The sequence below is a fragment of the Mus musculus genome, chromosome 2, assembly GCF_000001635.26.
Source record: "Mus musculus strain C57BL/6J chromosome 2, GRCm38.p6 C57BL/6J".
Classification (NCBI taxonomy): Eukaryota; Metazoa; Chordata; class Mammalia; order Rodentia; family Muridae; genus Mus; species Mus musculus.
The window spans coordinates 110,360,841-110,388,599 of NC_000068.7; the positions used below are offsets into that span (position 1 = coordinate 110,360,841).

The 27,759-nt window shown below is 38.0% G+C and overlaps 1 protein-coding gene and 1 long non-coding RNA gene across 3 annotated transcripts in view; one reads left to right on the forward strand and one right to left on the reverse strand.

Annotated features, from left to right (window-relative positions):
- Gm30319 overlaps positions 1 to 27,469 on the forward strand; it is a 92,804-nt gene extending 65,335 nt beyond the window's left edge. Inside the window, exons 3-5 of one of the 2 annotated variants that reach the window (XR_003953886.1) lie at positions 17,714 to 17,902; positions 20,408 to 20,552; positions 25,689 to 27,469. This is a non-coding gene — a long non-coding RNA (predicted gene, 30319). The remainder of the gene's footprint in view (positions 1 to 17,713; positions 17,903 to 20,407; positions 20,553 to 25,688) is intronic. The other variant, XR_374873.2, reaches the window with a different exon arrangement.
- Positions 85 to 2,153, reverse strand: Fibin (fin bud initiation factor homolog (zebrafish)). The gene has a single exon (NM_026271.1). The coding sequence runs from the start codon at positions 1,953 to 1,955 to the stop codon at positions 1,302 to 1,304; it is 654 nt and encodes a 217-aa protein (NP_080547.1). The 5' UTR covers positions 1,956 to 2,153; the 3' UTR covers positions 85 to 1,301.
- Positions 27,470 to 27,759: the final 290 nt, after the last annotated feature.

Here is a 27,759-nt window from a genome sequence, read left to right on the forward strand (position 1 = left end):
GTGTGTGGATGCAAGTGGAAAGAAAGTATATTTAAGGTGGTGATAAATATTGGCCCAGGGAAGAATTGAAATAAAATGCATTTTCACATTTTAATTCATTTATTTTAAGAGCATAGAAATAGCTTTCAAATTGTTAGGCATCACTAACACAGAATGAGTGCATAGGAGATATGGACCTTTGTCACACATTTCCAATGGAGTCTATGAAAAATGAGAGAAATTTAAGATTTTTCCATCAGAAGAGTGGAAATCAAATGTATAATTCTTGTACAGGCTAGATCCCACTACCCCTTACTAGGATGGTGTATGTGAGCAGACAGGGTAAGATACTCAAAAATACAGCACCTTCTCCCTCTGTTTTTCTTTTTAAAATCTCATCCTTATCATATACTCTGATAAACTGGCTTCAATCCTATCTCCCCTCTCCTTTGCACTAGTCCCTCTCTGAAATATGAGAGTTATGACTGTAAACTAGAAAAAAAGCCAGTATTATATGAAAACATTTATTGGCTGAGTAATAAAATGTACATAAGGGATTTCTATAGTTAGACCCTCCCTCTGGAAATATAAGTTTTCAATAAACAAAAGGAAGCAATGCTATCTGAGTCCAAGAAGAAAAAAACATGCTGACAACTTAAATCATAGACACTTGAGTGTTAAGCAATCTGTTTCTTTGATGGTGAAGTGAAAGACACATCATGAGTGGGCAACCACCCTAAAGTTTTGCTATCTTAAATGTTGCATCTTCAACTTACACAAACCCACAATGGAACTTTGAACATCTTACTGGTGGTGATTTGCATGCAAATTCTCAATAACACTCTTACAACAAAACAGAAACAACTAAGAACATGGTAAATAAATAAGAGCGAAAGGAGAATCAATGAACTTCCTTGTCTGGCAGGCATGCCACACACCTGGGACCTCATCTGAAAATCAGGCATCTCAGCCTTCAGAGACCAAAGAGAAGCCTGCTGATGCAAAGGAGCCACGCACCTCGTCCCCCGCCAGGATGTGGAAGTTTAATCAGTCTTTCCACACAAATGCATCCTTTAGATGGAGTCGAAAGAAGAGATTCTGTTAGAGCAATAAAACCCTTTAGGAAATAACCCAGGGGTTAGTTTAAAATTGCTTTTTTTTGCAAGTGAAAAATCCTTAATAATAACATAAATAATGCACAAAACCAAACTAAAATCAGAATAACTCAACTTATTAAAATTTTTCTTTCTTTTCGAAAGATGACTTCAGACGTGTTCTGAAAGTGCAAATTTGGATAAAATGAAGCAGTTACAATGGAAATATTAGCCTGTCTTCTGTGCCCCACCCTCCAGATAGTCGCTTTTCAGTCGACCTAAGCGGGTCCCATGGCTCCTGATGGTATGTGCCAGCAGCTCGTATTTGTCTCTGAGCCCCACAGAGATGTCCAGTGTCTCCTTCAGCAAGGACCTGGTGTGGACCAGCATCCCCAGGAAGTCCTCATTGAGTCTGCTTTCCTGCCGGCTATCCTGCTCTTGGCCCTGCTTGAACTTGCTTTCCAGCTCAGTGAGGGACTTGTCAGAGTTGGAGTAGGCATCCCCGATCTGGTGGGACTCCCGCCTCAGGTACTTGCCATAGCTCTCTTCCCCATCCAGGTCGTAGGAGATGCTCTTGCTGATGCCCTCCAGGACGCGTCCAGCATCCTCCACCTGGCGGCCCAGTACTGTGAACTCCTCTCGAAGAGTGAGGCTCAGCAAGCTACTGGCTTGGCCCCCTTCCCCCTGGGAGCAGCGCCTGCGATCACTCACCCTGAAGAGCAGCTGGCATTTCTCGGGGTCATCATTCTCCTCATAGTCTCCATCAGGCACGAAGTAATGATGCAAAGTCCCATTAGACATTTCTGGGTACAGGGGGCCATCAAAGTAGCCTCGACACAGGTGGCAAAAGAAACCCATCCAGATCAACTTCGGGAACACCATTCTGGATATTCGGGAGAAGCGTTTTAGTCCAGGAACAAGGAAAAAGGTTCCCCCGGGTGTCAGCGGCTTCGGGAGAAGGCGCCCTCCTCAGGCGCAGCTCGCTTGCCGCTCTCTGATCCTGGTTCCTCCACAGGCTTCATGTGGCTCTACGCAGCAGCGGTGTGCACCACGCTCCTCAGCGTCCCTGATCCTCTCTCTACTGAGAGGCTGGACCTTTGCTGTTTTAGCAGGATAGCCCGACCCACCGACTGGGGACCTGCTGCTCCAGGCGCTGGCTTTGCGGTCACCTTCGGAGTTCCCTCTGGCTCCAGGGAGACGGAGCTAGTAGCTAAGGGAAGCTGTTCTGACACTGTTTCAACCCCTGGACTGGGTGGGAATGCAGCGTTTTCTTTCCCCTTGGCTAAAGATATCCTGAGGATTGCAGGACTCTCAAATTACAGCTAGTTTCGTCACTTGGAAGCCAAGGAACAAATTTGGAAAGAAAGCTTTCACCAGTTCCTTTATTAAAGGTACAGGGTCTCCTTTTTTCAATCTTGAAAAAGGAGACCCTGTACAATAAGACGTATCTTGAATGGGGATAGTAGAGGATAATTATAAACATAAAATCCAGCTGCTATTAGCATATTTAGGAAAGAGGTGATTGCTTCAGAGAAATGGCATTTCAGACATTTAAATACCAGATGAGAAATGTATTTTTTTTTACTCATTTTCAAAACGTTATTTTTTAAATAAAAAATTTGAAGTATTGGAAATAGTTTTGTTTGGAAATGGTTTAAAGGTTATTAAAATCAATACTTTTGAAACAAAATGAATATAGATAACCGATTTTTTATATTCATAGTGCATAGTTACTAATAAAAATAAAAATAAAAGTTTCCAGTTTAATCAATAAGAGGACAACTGGGACCTCTGTGTAATCTATTAGATAACGTTCCAGTGAGCCTTACTGAGTCTTTTGTGTAGTATTTGACTGCTGGGGTCTCCTGTCAGTTACTTATGAGGTTGGAATATTTATCTACAGTTAGAACGTTAAGCAAATTGACACGATCTCATAGATTGTATTCAACCATTAAGGTACAAAGATTTAAATTTAAGTTAAAAAAACCGTACTGCTTTGAAAGAAAATATTTTTATTTTAATTAATTCACAAATAGTGACATTACCACAGCTGGTTTAAAAAAGCCACCCAAACACGAGTCCAGCTGCCAGTTCCATAGCCTCTCCATAAATACACATGTCCTCAGAACACCATGTTCCATAGCTATTCCAAAGCAACGAAGCTCCTGCTAGTGTTTAAGTTGTGGATTCAGGCAGTACACATTCTCTGCCAATGCTTTTCCTGTTTATATATTCATATAACTTGTCCATCCCAGCTAATTTCTTCAACTTGTACTTCTTGATTGAACTAACCCATTTCTAAGTCTATACTGTATCAGCAGCACATGGAAACCTTTATAGAGTTTATCTCCTAGATTCTGGGCATATTTCCCAAACTGTTTTGTACCTTAAGAGCAAGGGCCCCCAGATTGCTGCTGAGCTTGCCGAGTTTCTCTAGGCTTCTGGTAAGTGATGCCAAGGTTTTATAGGCTAGGAGCTACCATAGTCACTAAAGATCCAATGATGGAGTAACACAATACATGCCCCACACGGGAGCTTACAGCCACCCTGGACACAGTGGCTGCCATGTGGTCCATCAGCCCTGTTTTTGGAAACAACAGCGATGTTTCTGTTGTTCTGAATTCTAGGTAATAGAGCTGCTGTTGCCAGATGAGCGTCAGTGCTGACCTGGGTGCAGCTCTCCTCTGAAGGATCCTGATGGACGTCAAGACCCCTTAAGACTTGTGATTTCAGCTTCCATGTGGTATCCTAAGAGCCGTTCTTGTGCCTAGAAATATGAAACAGGAAAAAGAGCACTAAATTTAAAAACAAATAAAACCCCCCAAGCCCTCTTTTTCCCAAAAGAGGCCATTTTTAGGTTTTAATTTATGAATTGATTGTCATAAATGGCCATTTGATAGGCCATCCATTTAATCAAATATTTATTGAACATTTATTATTCATCAAGTTCCGTTTCTGGTATTGAGAATACAACAATGAACATAACTAGAAACAAACCATGGCTTTCCTAGAGCTTTCAATCTGGGAAGTGCAGGGCGAATTGAAGTAAAAGTAAATAAACATATGTTGTATATTGAATAATTTCAGGATCGTGGAGAAAAGAAACAGGGAATTAAGTGGAAAGAATATGTAAGCAGGAAGATTCTGTTTCCAGAGATGCTTGCTATTTCTGCCTTGAAATGTAACCGAGCTACTCACAATGAGTATTCACTGTTCTGAGTCTCCCTCTGCAGCACAAAGGACAGCTTTCATTCAGATGCACACAGCCCTGTTGTCAGACTTGTCTTTACTCTTCCAGTCGCAGGCAATCCAGACTCCTGGAAGACAATGAAGAGCCATTTGACTAACTAGTGATTCTGCGTGTGAAATCACACACACAGACTTTTTGAAGCATGCTCATGATGGCCTTACTCCTTCGGTTTTCTCTAGACACGCAACATCGAGAAAACATAGACCAAAGCAAGGTTTCCCTAGTGCTTATGTCAGGTATCCCTTAAAGAAGGCACAAACTTCTGCACAGGCTGATGTATCCCAGCATTGAGTCTAGCCCAGCACAGCACAGAGGAGAGGTGGATGGCACAAGGTTGTACCCTCTCTGTCCAGCATTAGTCTGCTTAGACCAGCCCAAGTGTGTGCAGTTGGCTGTGAACTTTGGTGCCCAGAGTCTGTTGGTAAGGAATGTCCTCTGCCTAGTGACCTGTTGGCCTGGCCACTTCCTAGGGAGGGCATCTGAGGCTCTTTGACCCTTGTCTGCAGAAACCCTGACTGTTCCCTCAACCCTTGACTTCACCTGCATCACCACCTAGTAACAATTGAAAGTATAATGCAGTATTTGGTAGTCAACTTTCTATAATAAATTCAACAACAGTAAAAAAAAAAAAAAAAACCCCAAACCAAACCAAAACAAAAAAAAAACAAGGTTCATTTTTATTTTGTGCCACTAGAAATCTCCACTGAACTGCGGGGTCAGAACAGCCTTCATTCCTTTTCTTTGGGACAGTCACCAGTGAAAGCTGATGAATTCAAATATTTATTTGGCCAAAGAAGAAAACAAGCATTTACTCCAACTCACTCCACTTCTTGCAGAATGTAACCTCCTCTGACTTACTAACCAATTCAATTATGCAAACTTATATCAAGGACTCACTCCAGTTTTCTACTTACACAGGATGCAGTTCTAATTAAACATACAAACAAAAATGTACAATAAAAAATTCAGCCTGTCACAAGCTTGCTCTTTAATTAAAATTACAGAATCATGAATAGAAGAAATAAGAATATTTACTTTCTCTGTGTAACCTTTTCATCTAAAAATCCAAATACTGAGTCTTTACATGTATCAGTGAGTACATCTAAATTTCAGTCTAATTAAACGAAAAGGAAAATTCATTGATTTATATACATTTTTAGATTAGGTTTTCAGAGTAACTTGGTCTAAAAGCTAGTTTTCTCTCTCTTTGTTCCACTATATTAGTTTTTATTTGTTGTTGGATTGCACCAGACACTTGTGTGTTCAAGATTAGTAGTCTCTTCTATGATGCATTAGTTAGGGTTTCTATTGCTATGGAGAGGCATCATGACCAAGGTAACTTATTTGAAAACATTTGATTGAGGCTTACAGTTTTAGAGGTTCAGTCCATTATTGTTATGGTGGGGAAATGTGGTGGTGTATACATGCAGACATGGTGTTGGAGAAAGAGCTAAGAGATCTACATCTTGATCTGCAGGCACTAGAAAGAGACTACCACACCAGGCCTAGCTTGAACATATGAGATCTCAAAGCTGACCTCACAGGAACACACACTTCCTCCAACAAGGCCACACCTACTCCATCAAGGCCACACCTCCTAGTAGTGTTACTCCCTATGGGCCAAACATTCATACATATGAGTCTATGGGGATCATTCCTATTCAAACCACCACATAAGGTTGCTTTGTATATACACATATACTAGTTTGTTTGTATCTATCAGGCATAGCAGGTGGATATTCTATTGTTTGATTCAACTTATATCAGCATCGGTGTCCACAATTGGCCTCATTTGATTTATTCATAAATATGATAGCATGAGTCAGGATAAACCTTTTTGTTTAGGAAAATAAGGGCTCCGTGTGTAAGCTACATGGCTGGGTAATTTAGGGTCCTGGCGATAGACGCCATACTGTCTATGAATGGTCTTCCTATGTCATGTCTGATTTTTGCAAAGTACACCTGGAAGACATTGCTTCCTTTTTTGTAATAGTGTGTTTAGACGTTGGTGCATGTGGCAAGGTTTCCATATGCTACATTTGTTGATTTTCATAGTGTAATTATACCAGTAAAAAACCAGCGTTATTGAATGAAGAGCTGGAGAATGAATGCATTAGAGTATCCTCACACAGCGTTTCTCCTGTGCAGATAAATTAGATGTAGATGAAGTCAAGACAGAAGAAGCAGTAAAAACTTCGCAACTGTAAGAGGAGATTTTTGCATATATCTCTTCTTTGTTATACTATAGCTTTTAAATTATCCACTTAGATGGTTTAGATTTTTAAAACAGTAGTGTTTAACAACTGGCTTGTGAAATTCCTGAAAATCTAACAACCAACATTCAAGAAGCAGGACAAGCCATCTCCAACAATCTGTCTTCAGCACACCATGATCTTTTGAAAAAACACTTCATTTTTTTTAAAACCTCATAACAGTTTTTATTGCTTAATACTTAACATGTGCCAAATTCCATCTTGGGTTAGTTTGCTAGGGTCAGAGTTATGGTGGTTTCTGGGAGTTTTCCTAGGAAAAGTGAAGCCAGAGGTAAAGTCCAAACATGACATACAGGACAGAACATTCTAGAGTAAAAGTGAGGTGTGTTATCTGCTGATAGGGAAAATATTTGTGTCTAGACAGAAGGCTAAAGACAAGTGAGAAAGCAGACATCAAGCAACGTAGGAATATGGGAGGATATTAGTTAGGAGGAGTCTTTGGAGTCACCCAGGTGGACAAATGAGTGCACAATCACAACTACTAATACATGTTTAATTCCCAGCACACAATGCCAGCCAAATTGGCACTCTTGAAATTTAACGTATTCTTCTTCAGTTTGGTACCTTTAAATCTGGTTTCTCTTGATCAACCACTACTTTAGTGAAGACAGCAGGAATTTAGGTTAACATTGTGAGCTTAAAAACGTGGTAACTTTCCTTTTTCAAAGGTTTTCTAATCTTTTGCCTATTCTGGTTATCATAATAGCACAACTTCTGTACAAACAAGGCTCAAATGTAGTACATGAAATATATATTAGCTAGTTATCTTGCTGCTGTGGTAAAGTAGTAGCCTGTGAGAATCAGCTGAGCGGATGAAAAGTGGTTTATTTGGTTCACAGGTGAAGAGTAAAGTTCACTATGGCTGAGATGCTGTGGTGGTAATAACTTGAGGCAGCTAGTCGTGATGGCATGCATAGCCACGAGAGAGAGAGAGAGAGAGAGAGAGAGAGAGAGAGAGAGAGAGAGAGAGAGAGAGAGAGAGAGAGAGAGAGAGAAGCAGTGCATTTCTTTGCCTTTTGCTTATACTCCATATAGGACCCTAATCCATGAGTAGTACTGCCCCCACTTAAGGTGGGTCTTTTAACCCTAATTAATCTAACCTAGATAATTCAACACAGGCATGGCCAGGACTTGTCTCCTATGTGATTTTAGATCCTGCCTTTAAAATTAACTATATTTATCATCAGAAAGTTTAGAATGATTGGGTTTCCAAAATTAACCTTGGGATCCCAGAAGACAGTATTACACTCCCAATATCTCCAAATTATCAGTCTGAGATCCTGGACCTAATCAAAGGGTCTGAAAGGACAAAAGGCATCTACTATGCCTGGGGACACAGTAGATGAAGGTCCTGAGGTGAGAGGAGCAAGGTTGTTGAGTAGATGGGGACAATACAAGCAATGAGTATATTATTTAGCATTTTGGCAATGATTTTAATAAACAAAAATAAGTCCAATGTATTCACTGAGCAGTGATTGTTTAAAGAAGGTAAGAAGAGCAGAGGAAGAACAATTGAAAGGAGGGCTATGAAAATGGCACAGAGGGTAGAGTGCTTACTACGCAAGCATAGGCTTTGATCTCTGGAACCCATGTAAACATTAAGCATGTGAATGCTAGTTATCCTAGCAATGGGAGTATACAGATGGGAGGATTTCTAGATTTCACTGGCTAGTCAACCAAATTCAATAAGTGAGCTTCAAGTTTCCTGACGAATGACACTAAAGATTGCCCTTGGGCTTCTGTGCACATACATACAACATGTGTGTGCATTCATGTGCAGACACACACACACACACACACACACACACACACACACACACACACACACATATACATACGGGGGGGATAAGAGAAAGATGAGCAAGAATTGGGAAAGGAAGGTATCAAGGAGAAAAAGAAAGAAAAGAAAGAAAAAAGTTCAATACATTTTTATAGTCCCTATTAAGTATGTATTTGTTACATTAAGTAGAAGATACTGGTTTTTTTTGTTTTGTTTTGTTGTTGTTGTTTTTTTTTTTTTTTTATAACATTGCTGGATTGCTGGTTAGGGATGGGAAGGAAGCCATTAATGTCTTGAACAGGAAGGAAATAGCTATTCTAAATAATGTGAATAATTCATGTGTTTAGTCTAGATAGAATATATTTTTAAAATCTATTATTAGTTAAGGATTTACTCTCATTTCATAAATGACATAAATTTCTTCAGAGGGCCCTTGACTGACCTTTAGATATTAATTAGTTGTTTCTATCATTCTTTTTATATCTTCTGTATTCTTTTTTTCTCCTGGAATTTTCCATTTTTTATAGTGGTGCTTTGATTTGTGTGTTAATTTGCTCTATTTTTTTTTCTCTCCATGTTAACCCACGAAGATGGAAATCACACACTCCTACCTTTCTGTTTATCTTCTTCTTTTTTTTAAACTAGATATTTTCTTTATTTACATTTCAAATTTTATCCCCTTTCCTCATTTCCCCTATGCCATCCTCCCTCCCTCTGCTCACTGACCCACCCACTTCTGCTTTGCTGTCTTGGCATTCCCCTACACTGGGGCATTGAGCCTTCACAAGGTCAAGGGCCTCTCCTCTCATTGATGTCCCACAAGGCCATCCTCTGCTACATATGCAGCTGAAGCCTTAGCTTTGTGACTGGACCATTGGAGTTGCTTAGTTTTGGATATATGTCACCACCTTAAGTTAAGTCAGCCACTTTCTCCTTTATGTTTCAGTGGTACAATGTGTGTGTGTGTGTGTGTGTGTGTGTGTGTGTGTGTGTGTGTGCGCAGCTGCCAGAGAAGGAGATATGTTCTGCTGTATTATATAGTTTCTGTCGTGTTCCCTTGAGAAAGGGTCTCTCATTGAACCTGGAATTGAACCTGGAGCTATATTAGCAGTTAGTATGTCCAAGCAAAATTTTCTATCTTCTTCACTCCTCAGAGTGCTGGGGTAACAGGTGTGTGAGTACAGGTCCAGTATTTTAAGTGGGTGCTAGAGATTGAAATTTTAATCCTCATGCTTTCACAACAAGCTTCTTACTCACTGAGCTTTCTCCCTACTCCTCACTTTTGTCATACATACTGAATTGTTTTGAATTTATTTATTAATTTGTACACCTCCCCCTTTAGACTGTGAGCTCTTCAGTTACTTTTGTAGATCTGTAATTAGTATGTAGTTGGGGCCAAATATTTGTTATTTTTTTGAGAGCTAAACTGTGGAATTTGAAGAATTTTATTATTTAATAAAGGTTAGATAGTCTATCAGAGTTCACATTTTTCCTGAACATCAGTCAATGTGTGATGTTCTCATGAGGAATCTGGATGAACTTGGCTGAAAAGGAAGGGAGGAGCCTTGTGAATTTCAGTACTCAGAATGGGCGGCGCAGAGTGAGTGCCACTCAGAACATTACAGTCCTTAGTAAACTGTGGGCCAGTCTCTGCATCACGGGAGGTTGTGGTCTGTAAACTGAGGAAGAAACAGACTATCTTGCAGGGTAGTTTTCTATTTTCCTGTTAAAGGTTTTTCTTCTTTTCTACAGTTTGAAGTAAATATTCGGAAGGATGAATCAGCCAAGTTTGCAGAAGGATTGGTCTTCATTTCTTCCTACTTTGTCAATGTTTTATTTCTTCCTGTCTTGGTCTGGTAAGGATACTAAGATGAATAATTGAAGAACTTTTTTCAAGGAAAGGAAGGAAGGAAGAAAGAAAGAGAAAAAGAAAGGAAGAAAGAAAGAAAGGAAGGAAGGAAGGAAGGAAGGAAGGAAGGAAGGAAGGAAGGGAGGAAGAAAAAAAGGAAGAAAGAAAGGAAGAAAGAAAACTTTGCTTCTAGGATGTATACTGGAGAAATAAACAGAAACACTGAAAATGTTAAGCAGAGATATATGCATTGCTGCTTTGTTTCTTAGATTAGCAATCTGGAAATAAGCTAGACACTACAAAAATGCTGAATTCATCCCATACCCATATATTGGAAATATTTTGTATCTTTTGAAAATGAATTTTAAAGATAGATTAGCAAATGGCAATGATTATGACAAACTATTGTATCTATATTTAATCTTTATAAAAATGCTTCATGAAGAAAACAAAACTAAGACTATGAATCCAAGGCTGATGCTTGACAAAATGCATCAGGCTTTATTCATTCTGTGAGGGGATTACAGGTCATAGCTCTATCTGCAGTACTGTGTGCATTATCCATATTTTCCATAGTAATATGTAATGCAGATTTTTTAAAAAAGCAAACACAGAAAGTGAATTAGAACAGAAAGACAGGAGATGCCAATTCTTAGTCTAAAAGCAGTCAGTCCTCTGGTAGGGCTTCCTCCACATTCTTCAGACAGAGTGCTCCCCTGACGTGAGCCTATCTGCACATCAGAGCCTCTCATTTGTATTATCTCCTAAACTACTCAGCTGTGTAGCTAAGGAAAATGCTCTATGGGTTTAGGAGCTTCAGGAAGGTCCATACCATTGTCAGATATGATCAGCATGTTTCATTATTATGGGTTTGCCTTTAAGTTTCTAGACTTCTGTGGGCTGGAATTTTTATCGATAGCACCAGGAACTGAAAACAAAGCATCAGGAATTGGAAAACAAAGTGAGGAGGTCTGTAACTTATACATTATAACTATTTTGTGGCAAATGAGGCTATAGAGGCAAGTAGGAAGCTCCTAAGAATCCTGAGTTTCTGGAATTATAATCAGTTCTAAGTAGTTTTGAATAACTGGATTTAAATGGTTTTCCTTTCTCAGTTTCAGTTCATTTGCATGTTAATCAGAATAATTACTGCTTCCACAAATGTTGCCTCACACAATCAATTAAATGAAAGAGGTCCCTGTAAGAGCTTTATAATCTGGTTTGCTACCTGTACAATAGAAGAATTTAAAATTCCCATAGATAGTTACCACACATGGGCTATCATTCCTTCTAGTAAAACATGTAGTTTTACCTCAGAGCTAGTTAAAGAAAGACAGAATATGTGACTGCCTACATAGCAATGTTACTATGAAGGGAAACAAAGGGGATTAATTTCTCATATTAAAAGTTAAAAAATAATGGTAACAATTTTAATAAAATTAAAAAAAAACAAGCATTGTTGGTCCAAATGTTATCCATAGCAAAACATCTTCTGACAATTTTTTTAAGGTTTGGGGAAAAAAAACCGTTAAGATGTTTCTGAAGTTTAAAAATAGAGCATATGCTACCAAGGTGGTCTCCTAAGTAACCAAGCAACAAATGATGTTTATAAAGACTCACTATTATAAAAGATAGAGAATACTTTTTTTCCCCAAAGTACACCAATGTCTGGTACAAGCTGGCAGCCATTTATAATTTATGACTAGTAGAAATATTTGTGACTTGTAATAACACTGTTGTGGTAGAAATGAAAAATAATAGGTTCCAAGATATTCAGGCAAAAAAAGGACACAAAAGGAAACTCTTTCTCATCTTGGAGATTCTAGCTAGTTAGAGAAAGGCAAGCCACTTCACCGCTGGGGTCCACTCTGGAGCCCGTGTCTCCCATCTCTATGCATAGGATGAGTCTGAGGCTCACTGTCCAAGACAAACCACCAGCTCTTTCCCTGAAATGTTTTGTTGATAATGATTCTATCTCAAACAAGGAAGCAAACAAACAAAACCAAATGAAAACAAAGACAAACCAACCCGGGGCCAAATGTAAAAGGATGAAAATGTTCTAAAAATAAATAAATAAATAAATAAATAAATAAATAAATAAATGCCTGTCAGAAATAATATAAGCACATTTAAAAATAACTAAAAGTTATTTGTCATTTAGAAATGTGCTTTCCACTCACAGGTTCATTTTTTACAGTCCTCAGCTAGAGGAAATTATTTCTTAGTTTTAAACAAAAGGAGCGCCCCTGGCTCAGTGTGGCTGTATTCCAAAGCTGGCTGAAGAGCAGAAAGGGATTAGCTTTGGAATGTTAGATTCACTGTGGTTTTCAGTCCTGGGTGTTGAGCATCAGCAGGTGACAGGAAAAACAGAAAGCGAGCATTCAGAACAGGCATCCACAGGAAAGCAAACATGTGGATTCAGCATTTGAGCAGTATGTGGGGAAGTGCTTCTGTGCTTCCCTCTACATTTTTTCCTTTGCATTCCAACATAATGGTACCCTGACCTAGAATACTAAACAACAAGAGGTTCCCAGATAGTGAAAATACAGTGATAGTTTGTACGTGTCTTTCAACTTGAAAAGCCTAAAATAATCGGTACAATATGTTAAACAGTTTCCTAAATAACAGAGCACTCAAAAATATGAGTGGGTGACTCCTGAGACTTCAGATGATACGATATCCTTTGTGAGGAGAGGCAACCTTGAGGGACAAAAACTACCATGTAGCAGAAATTATTTTCACATTATTTATCTAATAAAAACTATGTTAATAAATTAATAAAATAGCAAACAGTTTAATTCAAATGGGCAGAGGATTTGAGCAGGCATTTAATTATTAGCAATTGGCTTGTTGGACAGCTGATAAGCAAATGAAAAGTCCTTGGGAACACTGGACATCCCTAAAATGGACATTAAAACCATCATAAGATATGACTACACATTGGCAAATAGTCTCGAAATTTACTGTGTTTATAAGGGTATGGAGCAACCAGAGCTCACACATAGCTAGCAGAAAGAAAACTCTAAAATCAAATAGAAAATAGTTCAGTGTGTGATTTGGAGAAATGACCTTCTTATGTGAACCCTCAATCCTCAGCTGAAGGGGATGTTTTGTGAGGCTGTGGCATCTGTAGGGACAGGAATCATGGCTCCTGGTGGAGATGTATCAATGATGGATGGCGGGCCCTTAATGGCTGTCACTCAGCCCTGATTCTGGTCTTCCTCTCTTTCTCTTACCTCTCCAGACATGAGTAAACCATGTCATATACTACTCTCCTATCTTGTGCTGGTGGTACTATCATGTTTTCCACACTACAGTGAGTTGTTGTCGGCCTCTTGAAGTTGTAGGCCAAAGTAAGACCCTCCTCTATGGAATTGCTTCTGTGTTTTATTAAGTCAATGGGGATATTTTCTAAAGTTCAATATAGATCTGCTCTCTGATCTAGTCACTGTACTCAAAGTATCTGTCCAAGAGAAAGGAATGCATGTATACACATGAACCCACTCATGAATGTTAGCTCTTAGTAAGAGCTCTAAACTAGAGCTAATACAAATGTTATAAAAAATGGATAAAGCAATGTTATATATTCATAGTAGTTATGATATAGAACCATATCATAGTGATATACTCCACTAGAGAAGGCAGATAACTCCACCTTAATTCTAGAAGGTGCAGAAACTGCAGGATACTACAGACAAAAAATATGTGTTCATTATCTTGATTGTGACCATATACAGTTTATAGAGTAAAACAATGTAAACATATATATGCCAACAGGTCTTATTTTATACTTTAAATACTTGCTTATTGTGCAACAGTTAAGTGTCAACAAAGCTGCTAAAGTGTTATCATTCCTGACGCAGTATCATATATACTTATTCAGTGATTCTTTTTTTTTTTTAATGTTGCAGAGTTTTGTCTCACTCTTTAGGGTAGAGTGACCTCAGTCCTCTTGGGAAGGTAAATATGGGCAAAGGACATGATATAATTGCATCAAAATGTTATAATTAGTCTCATCATATTATACTCATTGGAATTTGAAGAAGAGGACAATGTTTCTACTCTGCCTTGGAAAAGCGATAGTTTCTCTCTTATAGGCCACAAGAGAGGCAGCTACAAAATGAGTTGTACTGATTCTTTTTCAGTAAGATCATCTTGATAGGATAGTGTAAGTTTCCCACCACAGTATTCCATATGATAAAAGCAGCATTGGATGCTATTGGGTGAGAGTCAGACATGGCAGAGATGTTAGAAACTAGAGCCAGAGTTAGACTGAGCATGTATGTCCAAGGATAAACACTCATTATTTTTATGTGTTTTTCTGATATGGAAAATTCCAAGGTTCTTCAGCCTGCTGACACCTTCAAATACAATAAATCTTTATGGTATATGTACTATGAACAGACCTTAGTAGCCCATAGCATTTCTTTAAAGTGCATATCTAATTTTCTGGGGTTCATCCAAATAAAAAGAAAACTCTCAAGAATTTTCTCCTTTTAGATTTGAATTTACCCTGGATCATTCCCTTCTCCTCCTGTAGGGCTCTGTTCCCAGAATGAAAGGGGAGAGGCTTGCTAATGTTCTATTTAGTTATTTTACTTTCTTTGAAATGTTCCTTCTGCTCTCTCTTCAGATTGCAGAAGTGTAGAAGGTCCACATATGCTCTCTGTTTTAGGAAACTCTGGCTGCCTGAATATTTCTGCAAAGCTATTGTTTATACCTGGGTCTGAGCGGATGGAAGCTTCAAAGTCAAGTGTTTAATTTTTATGTCTGTTTCTCCCACCATACTTGTGTTTCTGCCTTTAAAAATCAATTGCAGGTGGTGTGATCTATTTTTTTCTTAGGAAGACAGGAATAATGTCTATCTGTCTCAGATAGGGCACCTACACAGACCAAAGAAACAATTCCATACAATTTTGGATTGGTTGAGCCAATGAGTTTATTGGGGTGACTTACAAGAGTAGAGGACACTTAGGCAGCTGAAAGGGCCTGAGAAGCCCATGCAGTGGTAAAAGCTGTGCAATTGAAATGGTCTACATAACTGGCGGGTTGCTCCAACAAAGAGTTTACTATAACCAGTAATCATTTGTTACTTATGGAACCTCAGGCAGGAGGCGCTGTGATTTTTTTTTTTTAATTTCATCAGATTCCCCTCTCCTCTGCATTGTTGAAAAGAATAGTAACTCAAATACTAAATGTTCAGACACTCTTTTGTGTGTGTGTGCTCTTTTAGCCCATACTGCAGCTTTTGTTTCAATTAGGTGCCATAACATAACCTTCTTAAATACACTTAAGTTGTCAGTGACACTAAACACACATAGTAACCACTAGGCACACATATCGACCAAAGTGACAATATTATAAACAACTACAACAAGCACGGAGAACTCATTTGCCTCATGCTGCTGCCAGGGCCTCAGTGACTATAAGTTCTTCTGTTCAAAATGCATCCTGGTTTATTAAACATAACAACCCAAACAGACAGAGGTTTGTCTTTAAAGCTTATGTCTTAGCAGCAAAGCAATGCAACACCGAGTAGTTCTGATTGGCTAAGACTTAGCACTTAGCAGCTGAGCACTTTACATACTTTCTTTAGTTAAGTCTTACGGAAGCAGTAGGGAATCTGAACTACTGTTCTCCATTGCTACATTGCAGATGTGAAAACTGAGGCCTGTCAAGGTGCATAAACTTGCCTAAGGACATATAGCTTGCCAGTTGAAGAGTGGGAAATTTAACATGAAGTCAACTTGATGCAGGTGCTGTTGCTCTGTTGCTGGGCTAAATTTCTTCTGAGGATGAGTGCAGCAAGGGAAGTTAAAGCCTCTAGGACTTTGTACTGACATGGGGAGTGGACACTTGTTAATCTTTATTCTGAACCTTGTATCTTCTCAAAGGATTCTCTAGTATATGATTAATAGTACACATTTTCAATGTACACTCAAAGAATAAATGAAGTCTGTTCTTGTCTGTTCTGAATATGGCCAAACTGGTATTTTTTGGCAATGTATCTTTTTGAGGAGGTCCAGAAATGGAATCCTACTTTCATAAGAATATATGTGAAAGCCCTGACAGTAGCCAGGCAAACAATGGAGCTTGAACAGAGGCAAACACATGCAGTTCCAGAGGCCAAAGCCACATGTGATGTAAGAGCCTCCTCATTGTCTTCTTTGAGCGAGTATTAAAGGGGGTGAAGTCTCAACTCCTTCCAAATCCTGAATCCTGGTATTCAGAAGAATGAGAACTCATTTGTCTATCCCAGTCAATTGTCTAGTCCAGCCAAGCATCCACCAACTTGAGCCTAGGGTTGTAACTATAAATAAATGACTACTTACAGTGATACTGTGGTTACTATTTGAATTCATTACCTATTTCCTGGGAATTGAACAGACAATGTCTTTTCTTGGCATGCACTTCTCAGATTGCTTCAGAAGGCACACAATGAGACATGTTGTTACCTGCTCATCAGTGGAAAACAGACTAAAACACTTACTTGTATGTATCAATCAATTTGACTTTTCTTATGTTCTATAGAGTCAAGGCATCATAATAACTTATGGCTAGTCAGCTTCTTAAACCTGTTCCAATGCTCAGTGCAGAACAGGGATAGTCTCAACCACATCACCAGCAATTGGCTACTGATCATCGGTTTGAGTTTCTGCAGTGAGGGGTCAAACGCAGTTCATTCTATAACAAGTAATGCTAGTTTTCAGCTAACCTTTACATACTGTGTGTATTTGCTGACTTTGCTGCTACTCTGTAAAGATGCAAGACTGTGTCACGTCTGCTTACTATGACATGCTGGGTACAGCAGTAAACTTTCCCTTCTGTTTTAACTTACTTTATCTACTGCCCCCAGGCAATGGAATGCATGAACCAAGAATAAATATCACAATCAGGACATAATCTTTCTTGAAAATTTAAATTGTAAATTTAATTGGAATGTGAAGAATGCAATGACCAGGAAAAAAAAGCAAAACAAAACAACCAACTTCTCAATTGTCCTTTCTAAAACTCAGAACAAATTGTTGATAGAAAACAAAAACAAAGCAAAAAAATTGGCTGTGTCTTGAGACATTAGAAGAAATTTTTGATATAGTGAAAAGAGTTCTAACAGGATAAAATTGATTTTTGTTGTTTGATTTCAAGAGTTTTGTTTCAGTTATGATCTAATTAGAGTATTAGCAAACTATGATATATGATAAAAGAAAATTGATGAACACTAAATAAATAATAATATACACATTCTTTATTCCATCTGCTCATTGCAGAAAATGCTGAAACAGAACCATCAGTAGTATTATCTGTAGGCTTTGTATCACAGAGTTCTGATTCCTACAAACTTCAGTACTGTTTTCTTAGACGGAATTCCTAGTGAACTGTGAAAATCTAATATAAAGACCATCCCTTCAAGTGCTGAAGTGACTATTGGAAATGTGTAAAGATAGAACCTTCATCTTTCTGATGTTTTGCATTTTCCTTGGATTCTAGGCATTTGTCATGAGGCCAGGCTGCATCTGTGCACTATTATACTCAATATTAATCTACTGTCAAGCCCCTTGGACACAACATGAGACTTGTGAATTGTGACCATCCTGAACACTCGTCTCTCCTGATGTGCATACATATGATGACTCATATTAGCCCTTCCATCTTTATCCAAGGAAGAATAGGAGCATAGTAAGTTATATTTATTCTTGGAGGCCATACTCTTGGGAACTTTAGCTAACTCTATTTTACATGTAACATTAGTTAGCTTAATATTTTGCATAGTTAACCCTACTAGGCTAACGTGACCTGATGCATTCGTTTATACACACAGATTTACCTAGCACAAGAATACTGGAGTCTGTTCCTCTTTACCCACAACATGGTGCTCATCAAACTGCATTTGGCTAGCATTGTTGCTCTCTCTCTCTCTCTCTCTCTCTCTCTCTCTCTCTCTCTCTCTCTCCCTCCCTCTCCCTCTCCCTCTCCCTCTCGCTCTCCCTCCCTTTCCCCCTCTCCTTCTTTTATGCATGTGAGTCTGTGTGCATGTGCGCATGCGAGTGAGTGTGTGTGTATGTGTGTGTGTGTTTGCCAACTTTCAATTTTCTAATTCTAGACTGATTGACACATTCAAGTTAATGCCTTGGAAGTTAATTGCCATGTCTATTTTGTCTGTGATCTGTTTCTTTCATATTTCAGTCTCTAATGTCCTGCTATATATTTTAAGATTAAACTCTCAGAGGCCAGTCCTTCCATTCATCTAACCATATATTCGTTCATGTGTATTCATTGTTTTGTCAAGTACATATAAAATTCTGTCCTGTGTCAGCACTGATTTAAGCATTGGATAATGCACAGTAACACTGAATTTGAGTTCAAATGAAATGAGACAGTAAATATAATCCATTGCTGTCCTTAATCGCTAATCAAACAGAAGAAAGAAAAGAAAATGTCTTCCCTGTTTTTTAATTTCAAATTTTTCCTGTTAGTAACATTACATTGGTGAAAGGATTGCACGTAAAGTAGATCAAATTAATTGTGATTCCTATACATAGTTCATCTTTTTGAATATTATAAAATTTCTATAACATTTGACTTTCAGATTTTCATAGTTAGTGTCTGGAAAAGTAAAAGAATATACTTAAACTAAAAAAGAGTAACAGAATCTGGAATGAGATGTTGAATTTTTATGCATACTATTCGGTGTTGAGTTGAAAAGTATGTAGTAAGTACATGTGTGCTACAGCAGACTATTCAGCAAACCTAACAGTTGCGCTAGGTCATAACACAGGAAATGAATTCATATTAAAGGAAATGACAAAGGTCTAAAAGAGCACAGAGTCAAAAGGTAGAATAGTTGAATTTGAATGGAGGCTTGTTTCTGTCTGAGTTATGAGGCTCTCTCCCCAGTTCACCAGTGTGTCATTAACCCAGTTGCATGCCCTTTTTGCTCTGCAAGTAATTAATCAGAGAAATAGGTTTTCCTCTCTGCTTACAGACTGGAAATGCCCAGTTCCATCTGTCCCCAACTATTCACCCTGCTATATTAGTTTCTCCCCGTTTTTTTTTAATTGGGTCTTAAAATGCTATATATTTTGCAACTGAGAATGATGGAGCCACATATGGTTTCAATTGAATGATTCTAATATATCAGGATGAACAAAGAAGAAAAATAAAAACTTAACTTCTTTACTTCTGTAAATGTTTTTTAATAAAAATCTAAAACATGAAAGGTCTGGTATTAAATTAAGATAAATTCATATTTGCTTATTTTTACCTTCTCTGTTGATTATGTCTAAAAGTCAAAAGTAGTCAGAAATAGTTTTCATTCAGCTGCTTTATGAGTTTTGAAGTTTGAGGCACTGTTTACAGAACTCAGACTATAGCTTACCTTGTCTGTCTATGGCCTTATGGTGGTTCAGGAGCTGCCAGCCTGGTTAGTTCTTTATCCCAGAAAGACTGTAAGGATTTAACATACTACTCCTTATTTTCACTGAAAGATTTTTATGTGTGTGAAATCTTGCCTATGAAATCCTTTCCTTGGGAGTGAAGGAATTTCAATTAGATTGTGGTTATCCTCACCCAAACCAGTTTGGTAAAACCTGGTGTGGTATGTCAGAAGCAATGACTGAGGTAGGTCATGGGAGAATTCTAACTCTTCAAGAACGTTTGGCTCAGAGTAGAGAAGCCACTGATATAACACCTGCTGTTAAATAAAGCAATCATAGTTCTTTTGTATATATTTATGATGTTCTTATAGTGGAGGTTTGAGTTAGATTCTTTCGACAGCATCTTAATATACAGGTGTGGAATTCTTATTTTAAGGAAGCTTTGACTTACCTTAGCCCAGATAGTTAATGTAGACGTAGACCACTCATACACATAACAGTGCCCTCATTTTGAGATTGACTTCTATGCGTCAGTCTTTTTGTTTTCTTTAGTTGTCACTCTCAACAGTATGTTTATAGCCATTTTTTTTCTCTTTTTGTCAAGAACTTAAAATATTGAGAAAATTACTATTAAGCAAGTATGTTTTCTTTTGACCTATATGTTTGGTAGGTTATCTTATTCTCACATTCTTTAGTATCGTGCATGCTGAGTTCATCATGCCACATTTATCATGAATGATCTATCACTTCTATTCCAGCGAAGAGAAGCAATCTAAATTGTGCATTTTCTCACTTTCTTGTGTACAAGCTTGAAAACAAGATTGAAGCTCAAGATCAAGATGAAGAACCTGAAATATTGATGAAGCACTGGAGGAAAGCGAAAAGGAAAAGCGAGATCCTCTTGAGACAGAGCTGTAAATAGTATGCAAATTTGTCAGTGTCAAGACGTTGAGGTATCAAGACTTATTGTTACTGTCTTATGGCTTATATTATCAGAATTATTACTAGTGTAGGCTAATGGCACATGATAAGCATCTTTATGACATTTTCATGTGTGTGAATATTATAGTTTGATCATTGGCAAACTTTTTGTTGTGAAGAGTCAAATAGTGATATTTTAGATTTTGAAAAGTCAAGAGATAAAACTAATGAAATTATGGGTAGTTATGACAACAGAGAAGATGAATGTTCCTAAATCATAGTATTGAATTAAATATGCAGTAATAATATGCAATTATATAAAACGTATCAGTACAGAGAGTAATAATGTACCCTTTATAATATAGATCTACTAAAGAGAAAAATGAAATGGAGAAATAATAGTATTTAATTTTAACTTAAAAATAAGTGTTTGCAGTCAACAAAATCAGTTGCAAACTTTCTCCTGGTCAGTGTTTGCCTGGTGCAATTTTGATGTTATGTATAAAAATATTTCATCATTTATAATGTCTTCTCATATGTATTTTTGTTGAATGCTGGTGTTAATCTAAGTTTACATGATTTTATGGGATATATCTACTGCTTTGAAGGATTTGTAGAATTTGATTAGATTTATCCTCTCTCTCTCTCTCTCTCTCTCTCTCTCTCTCTCTCTCTCTCTGTAAACTTCTGCCAGAGTACAACCTATAGGAGTTGGTTTCTTCTTTCTACTGTATTACTGTATTAGTACCACAATTTATTATGTGTTGTCAGGCATGACGATAAGTGTCTTTACCCACTGAACCATCTGGTTAGCACCCCCAGAATTACCACAAATTGCTGCTTTTTAATATACAAACTAAAGGGCCTAGAGGCAGTATCCAAATTAACAAAAATTAACAAAATTAAAAAATTAAACAAAAATTTAAAAATTAAAATCAGAAACGAAAAGGAAGACATAACAACAGAAATGGAGAGAATTAAAAAAAAATCATCAGATCTACTATAAAAGTCTATCCTCAACAAAACTGGAAAATCTAGATGAAATAGATGGTTTTCCAGACAGATGCCACATACCAAAGTTAAATCAAGAGCAGGTAAAGTGAGGGCCAGCAGAAAGAATGGAAATAGGCAACCTCAGGAAATAGGAGGTTGGGGGGACCCTCCAGAATGCAGCAGAATCTGGGAGGTGAGAGACTCTTAGGAATCAAAGGGAGGGACCTGAGATGAAATGCCCTACAGCAAGGAGAGGGAATTTATAGAGCCCACCTCGATCAGAAAGACAGGACATCAAGTGAGGAATGGGGTTGCCACCCCATAGTCACATCTCTGACCCATAATTGTTCCTGTCTGTAAGAATTGCAGGGATGGAAATGTAGAGGAGCCCGAGGAAAAGAAGGTCCGGCAACAGGCTGAAAGTGGGATTCAGCTTAAGGGGAGGTCCCAAGGCCTGACACTATTACTGAGGCTATGGAGCGCTCACAAAAAGGGACCTGCATGACTGCCCTCCGAAAGACCCAGCAAGCAGCTGAGAGTCAGATGCATATATTTGCACCCAACCAATGGACAGAAGCAGCTGACTCCTGTTGTTGAATTAGGGAAGGCTGAAAGAAGCTGAGGAGAAGGACGATCCTTAGGAGGACCACCAGTCACCATTAATCTGGACCCCCGAGATCTCTCAAACACTAAACAGACAGCATACACCAGCTGATATGAGGCTCCCAACACACATACAGTAGAGGACTTCCAAGTCTATGTTCATTCAGAGATGATGCACCTAACCCTCAAGAGACTGGAGGCCCCAGGGAATTTAGAGGTCATGTGGGGTGGGGAGTGGGGGTATCCACATGGAGTTGGGGGTGTGGTCAGTAGGAGGTATGGGATGTGGAGCAGTTGGAGGGTGGATGGGGGGGGCAGGGAATAGAATATGGAATGCAAAAATAAATTAATTTAATAAAAAAAGAGGCTCCATAAGGAAAATTTTGTGTCTCTCACCACAGATAGTGTCATCTATGATCACAAAGCAGCTCCCACTAAATATCAAACTTTAATACCTTACTCTTGAAATTCTCAGTTTCTAGTCCCAGGGCCTATAAAAAAATGATTTTACATAGTTTATAAGCTACTTAGTTTATAACACTTAACTATATCATTCCCAAACGTCAAAATCCTAGCATCCTAACATCTGAAAATTTTGAATTTTATAAATCAATATGATGAAATAGAAATTTTAGCTTCTGCTGTTCCCACTTGTACTTTAACTTAAAAGGACTTTGATTTTGACTGAGGTCTATAAAACTAAAGAATAAAAGATTAATACAATCAATACATTACTGTAGGTGGAGCAGAAGCACTTTTTAAAATATAGCTGTGCCTTAAAAACAACTCAGTATTAAATGAAGGAAAGGAGGAAAGGCGCAGACACTTTTTTTTTCCTTGTAATTATTTATTGTTTTTGCTTTTGAATATAAGACTAAAATACAAATAGCAATGCAAGTTGTTTTCACAGATCATCTTGTGTTCTATGACTGTAAAACCTGCTGAGTCCATTTAGTGCTGCTCTGCTGCACATGTGTTTAAGGTTGGTCACATGATATTGAACAGCCTATTAAAAGGCTCATTTGTGGAAGTGACCAACTCTGATGCCATTAATTGCTTGTAGCTCTTCTTCTATGGATGGGCCTTGTGAGATTTCTCACAGTGCATTTACAGGTCAACTAGCATTGTCATTATGAAGGTCTTGTTTAGGTGATGATGTTTTGGGGATTTCATGGATGCAGCTTCCCTCTTCTAATAAATGTTCTCATCCTCTGGCTCTTACAATCTTCCTGGTCTTTCTTCTAGAATGTTCTCTGGTCCTTAGGTGCAGTGATTTTCTTGTAGCTGCATCAACTGTGGTTGTTGTTCTCTATGCTTTGACTAGCTGTTGATTGCTATAATTATCTCCATGTAATGCAGGAAAAAACTTCTTTGATGACTTAGGTTAGGTTTGGGTTAGCATTAGGGAGGGATGAGAGTAGCATTTATCTGTGGGTATAAGCATATGGTTTTTAGAATGGCTTTAGATCTATACTAATTTAGGAAGGTGGTAGTAGTAGTTTTTCCTGTAGAGTCCTTGGTTACACCAGCCATGGGTTGTTGGTTTGTAGTACCAGGTATGAATAACTTCCTACTGAGTGGGTCTTAAGTCCAACAAGACAGCTGTTGACTACTCCTAAGGTAGAAATATTTCTACTGCACCATTTACTGAACTGATTATTGTTGTGATCCACTCTGAAGTGGAGTAGAGCTATTGATTACTCTTTATCTCTAAGCAGCTTACATAGCACATTATAATTGGATATTATAATGAAAGAATGTCATTCCAGCACAAATTTTCAAGTTCAATATTTGAAAGTGTGTGTTATCCTCAGGAATAGGGCCTTACATTCTAATTTTGAGAGAAAACAAAGGACAATGGTAGTGTCCTCTAATATTGTCTAGTTCCTATTTTTTCCCTCTGAATACACATAGACATCTGGGGTCTATATACATATAGCCATGCAAATACTTTTTTAATTTATGATTCTTGTGCATGACCCAAATATGTTTTTAATATGTTTTATTATTTTTGGTCACTGTGATAAAATGCCCTGACAAAAAGAAATTCAGGAAGAACATGTTTACTGTAGCTTATAGTTCTAGAGAAATACAGTTTGTTATGACAGGAGAAGACAGAGCAGTATAGAAGGCATGGTATTAAGAGGAAGAGGCAGTATGATCATATTGCATCCACACTCAGGAGGTACAGAATGACAAATTCATGGTGCTGCCTAGCCCCTTTTCACCGATTATAGTTCAGGAGCCCAGCTAGGGAATGGTGCTGCCCAAAGTGGACAGGTCCCACCTCAATTATTGCAACATGTCATGCCCAAAGGCTCACCTCTCAGGTAATTCTGGATTCTGTCAGTTGCCTCTTAATACTAGCCTGCACAGCACATGTTTGGAAAAGCCCCATTTATCCAAAGAATGAGTTGAGGGGAATCTAAGACTCATTAAAAGCTGAATTCAAAACCTATCCCCATCCCTTCAGTGCAAAGCTAATTTTAAATCTTGGGCCGATTGATGTAGCACTTTCCTGGCTTGAGCTCAGCTCTGGGATGACCTCCTTGATGTGTTTTCACTAGCCATTGAATCCTTCCCAGGGGGAGCAGGATGTCTGGCACTACTTTTGATGACACACAAAATGATGTGATGTCTGGTTTTCACTAAAAGTAAAAGAGCAAAGGATGTAATGCCAGAATAAAAATATAGACAATACTATATATAAACATCAAACCATTGCTGAGTAGTTGAAGCGAGTATCCCTGAGGGCTGCAGTGGTCTGGTCCACAGTGATGCTTAAAGAAGTGTGGTGTAGAAACTGGGGAAGTTGTAGGCTTTTCTCATCATAGTTCTTTTGATTTTCTATTAAATGATCCCAGTTAATATAAATAGAAATGTACTGAATTACAAAGTATTTTATTATCAGGTATTGGGCATTTCTTAAGTTCAGAGTTTTGAAGTAAAGCCTATCCCACTTCCTATAGAAATGTCTCCAAATTTGTCACACATTGGAATGTGGCTCATTCTCATACAATCTCAAGAGATCAGTGTCTTTGTCTTGTCTTTTGAATGAAGTGTCAAGGGGCTTCTTTATTTAAAAAGAATATTTAACTATTTATGCTATGTGCAGATAGTTAAGCACTCTATGCTAGCTTTTATAAGACATTTTGGAGAACCAAAAAGTTCTGATGTGTGTGTGTGTGTGTGTGTGTGTGTGCACGCACTCAGTGAGTATGCAGTGTAAATGAGACTGTAGGGTTTACAAAAGTGTCCGTTATGAAAAGCTATGGTAATAGACACACTGACTGGCACTGAGTTGCCTGCAGGCACATATGATGCTTGGTAGATTCCAATTACATTCTTTCTTTTGTGGCCCAGACACTGGCAATAGTTGAAATGATATATTCTATATGGGTAGGACACAGAGAATGAAGGAGTTTACCAGGACCCACAGATTCATATTAATTTTTATGTCAAGAGGGAAAGAGTAATAATAATATTTAAGCATTAATTCAGGACATACATCCATTCCTCCAGCCAACTTCTATTCTAACAATTTTGCACGTATCATCTCATTTACTTTTCAGATAATTCTACGAGTTTGGTGTTACCCTGACAATGAGAACCTTCTGGAGCAACAGGAAAAGCCTTGTAGACTGAAGGAGAAGTATTCTTTTGTGGAAAGAAGAAGTAGTCAACGTTGAGTGGAAAGCATCTAGGGCATGCCTTAGTGAGGAGTTTGTTTCTAGAATCTGAGGCAGCATGGGAAAGTGAACATCTTAGAAGTAGCAGGAAGAGAGGATGGCATGTGGGTAGAAAAGCTAGACAAATTTTACAGACGAAGACAAGCACAACTTTATTTTAAAATGTGGCCCTCAAAATTTTGATAAGTACCCTTCACAGATTAGTTTTAATAAGAAAATGATTTCTTCTATAGGGAAAGTAAAATGATAGAAAACATTAATTTAGAAATTTTCTAAATGCTGGAAACTATTTCTTTTTTTCAATTTTTTATTATATATTTTCTTTATTTACATTTCAAATGCTACCCCGAAAGTCCCCCATACCCTCCCCCTGCCCTGCTCCCCTACCCATCCACTCCCACTTCTTGGCCCTGGCATTCCCCTGTACTGGGGCATATAAAGTTTGCACGACCAAGCTATTTCAAGTCCTTAGCATGCATCATTTTACTTTACCTGTCCAAAGAGTATAATGCTGTATAGATGCTATAATTTATAGCCTGGAAAACTGATGTATGGAGACTTCAGTTACATTTTTTGCCCTTCCCATTTCTAAGGCAGTTGTCTGAACCAAAGATTTAAAAGATTTAAGAAAAAAACAAAAGTACTTTGAGTTCTGAGCCTACAACTCTAACCACATATTGAGCAAAGTGTTAGATTTTAAGTCAAAACAAATATTTCAGTTATAGAGAAAAAACTCAGAGAAGAAAATTGTAGCAAGATGTGCCCTTTCAAAATTAAAATATGGCTGAAGTGTTTAAAGATTTTTTTCTCCCTTTGCTGTAAGGCTTTACTGACCACTGATAAATGTGCGGTGTCTCAGACACAGATTGGAAGCAATGAGGTGGAAGCTTTTACCTGTTGCTCTATGATTTTCTGCAGCTGTGGTTTTCCATTGCTGGAGTTTAGGGCTATCTTGTCTTTTAGCTTTTTGGTGCCAGAGCCCATTGAATATTGAATTTGTGAGAATTTTTATTTCATGTAGACTTTACTATGCTTGAATCATCTAAAATCATTACCAGTTGTGAGCCTTTCCTGGCACTAACATCTTGCTCCTAAGATATTTTCTATTTTCTTATCTGATTGCTTCATTCTCCAGGGTCATTTTTATATTAAGAAAGAAGTTACAGACCTATCTTTTGATACTTTTGTTCATTGTTCATTGGAGGAAACTTTCAGGAATGTTTTTCAAAACTTTTTAAATGGTATAAAAAATGTTGCATATAAATGCAACAGACCAATAAGGGATCTGCGAAGAAAGGATCTTCAGGAAACTTGGACAGAAAAGTGTTAAAGCCGTTTAAAATGTATCTTTGACTGTTGAGTGGCCCTGTATCTGTCTAATGTCTGATACCGCTTCCTCACGAGCTTATGCTCCTGTTTGGCAATAGACAAATACAAAATAGTTGAGGTACAGAATAAGGCAGACAGGGCCATTGAACTTAGCAGCTAGCCATCAGGCCTTTGACACTTGCAGTCTTCCCTTTTTAGCATGGGGAATAGCGATCATCACCCATGGTGGTTGAGGGATAACATTTGAAATGTAAATAAATAAAATATCTGATAAAAAAGAAAGATGAAAGATTTCTATAAAACTGTAAAGTAGCTGAAACATTTTACATATTAAACACTGGTGTATTATTCTATAAACATTTTTTGGGAGGGAGAGAGGGAGGAAGGGTGGGAGGGAGGGAGAAAGGGGGGTAGGGGGGAGAGGGAGAGAGAGGGGAGGGAAGTAAATATGATTAAAATAGATTTTATGCATGTATGAAAATGTACTATTAAACTCATTATTTTTTTAAAATTAAAATACACCAGTGAAGAAGATTAAAAAATAAAACCTCCAAGTTGAAAACATAAAGGAATCCTGGCAGATGTTAGCCTTCATTTACTGGAGTTTTCATCAGACCTAAGCACC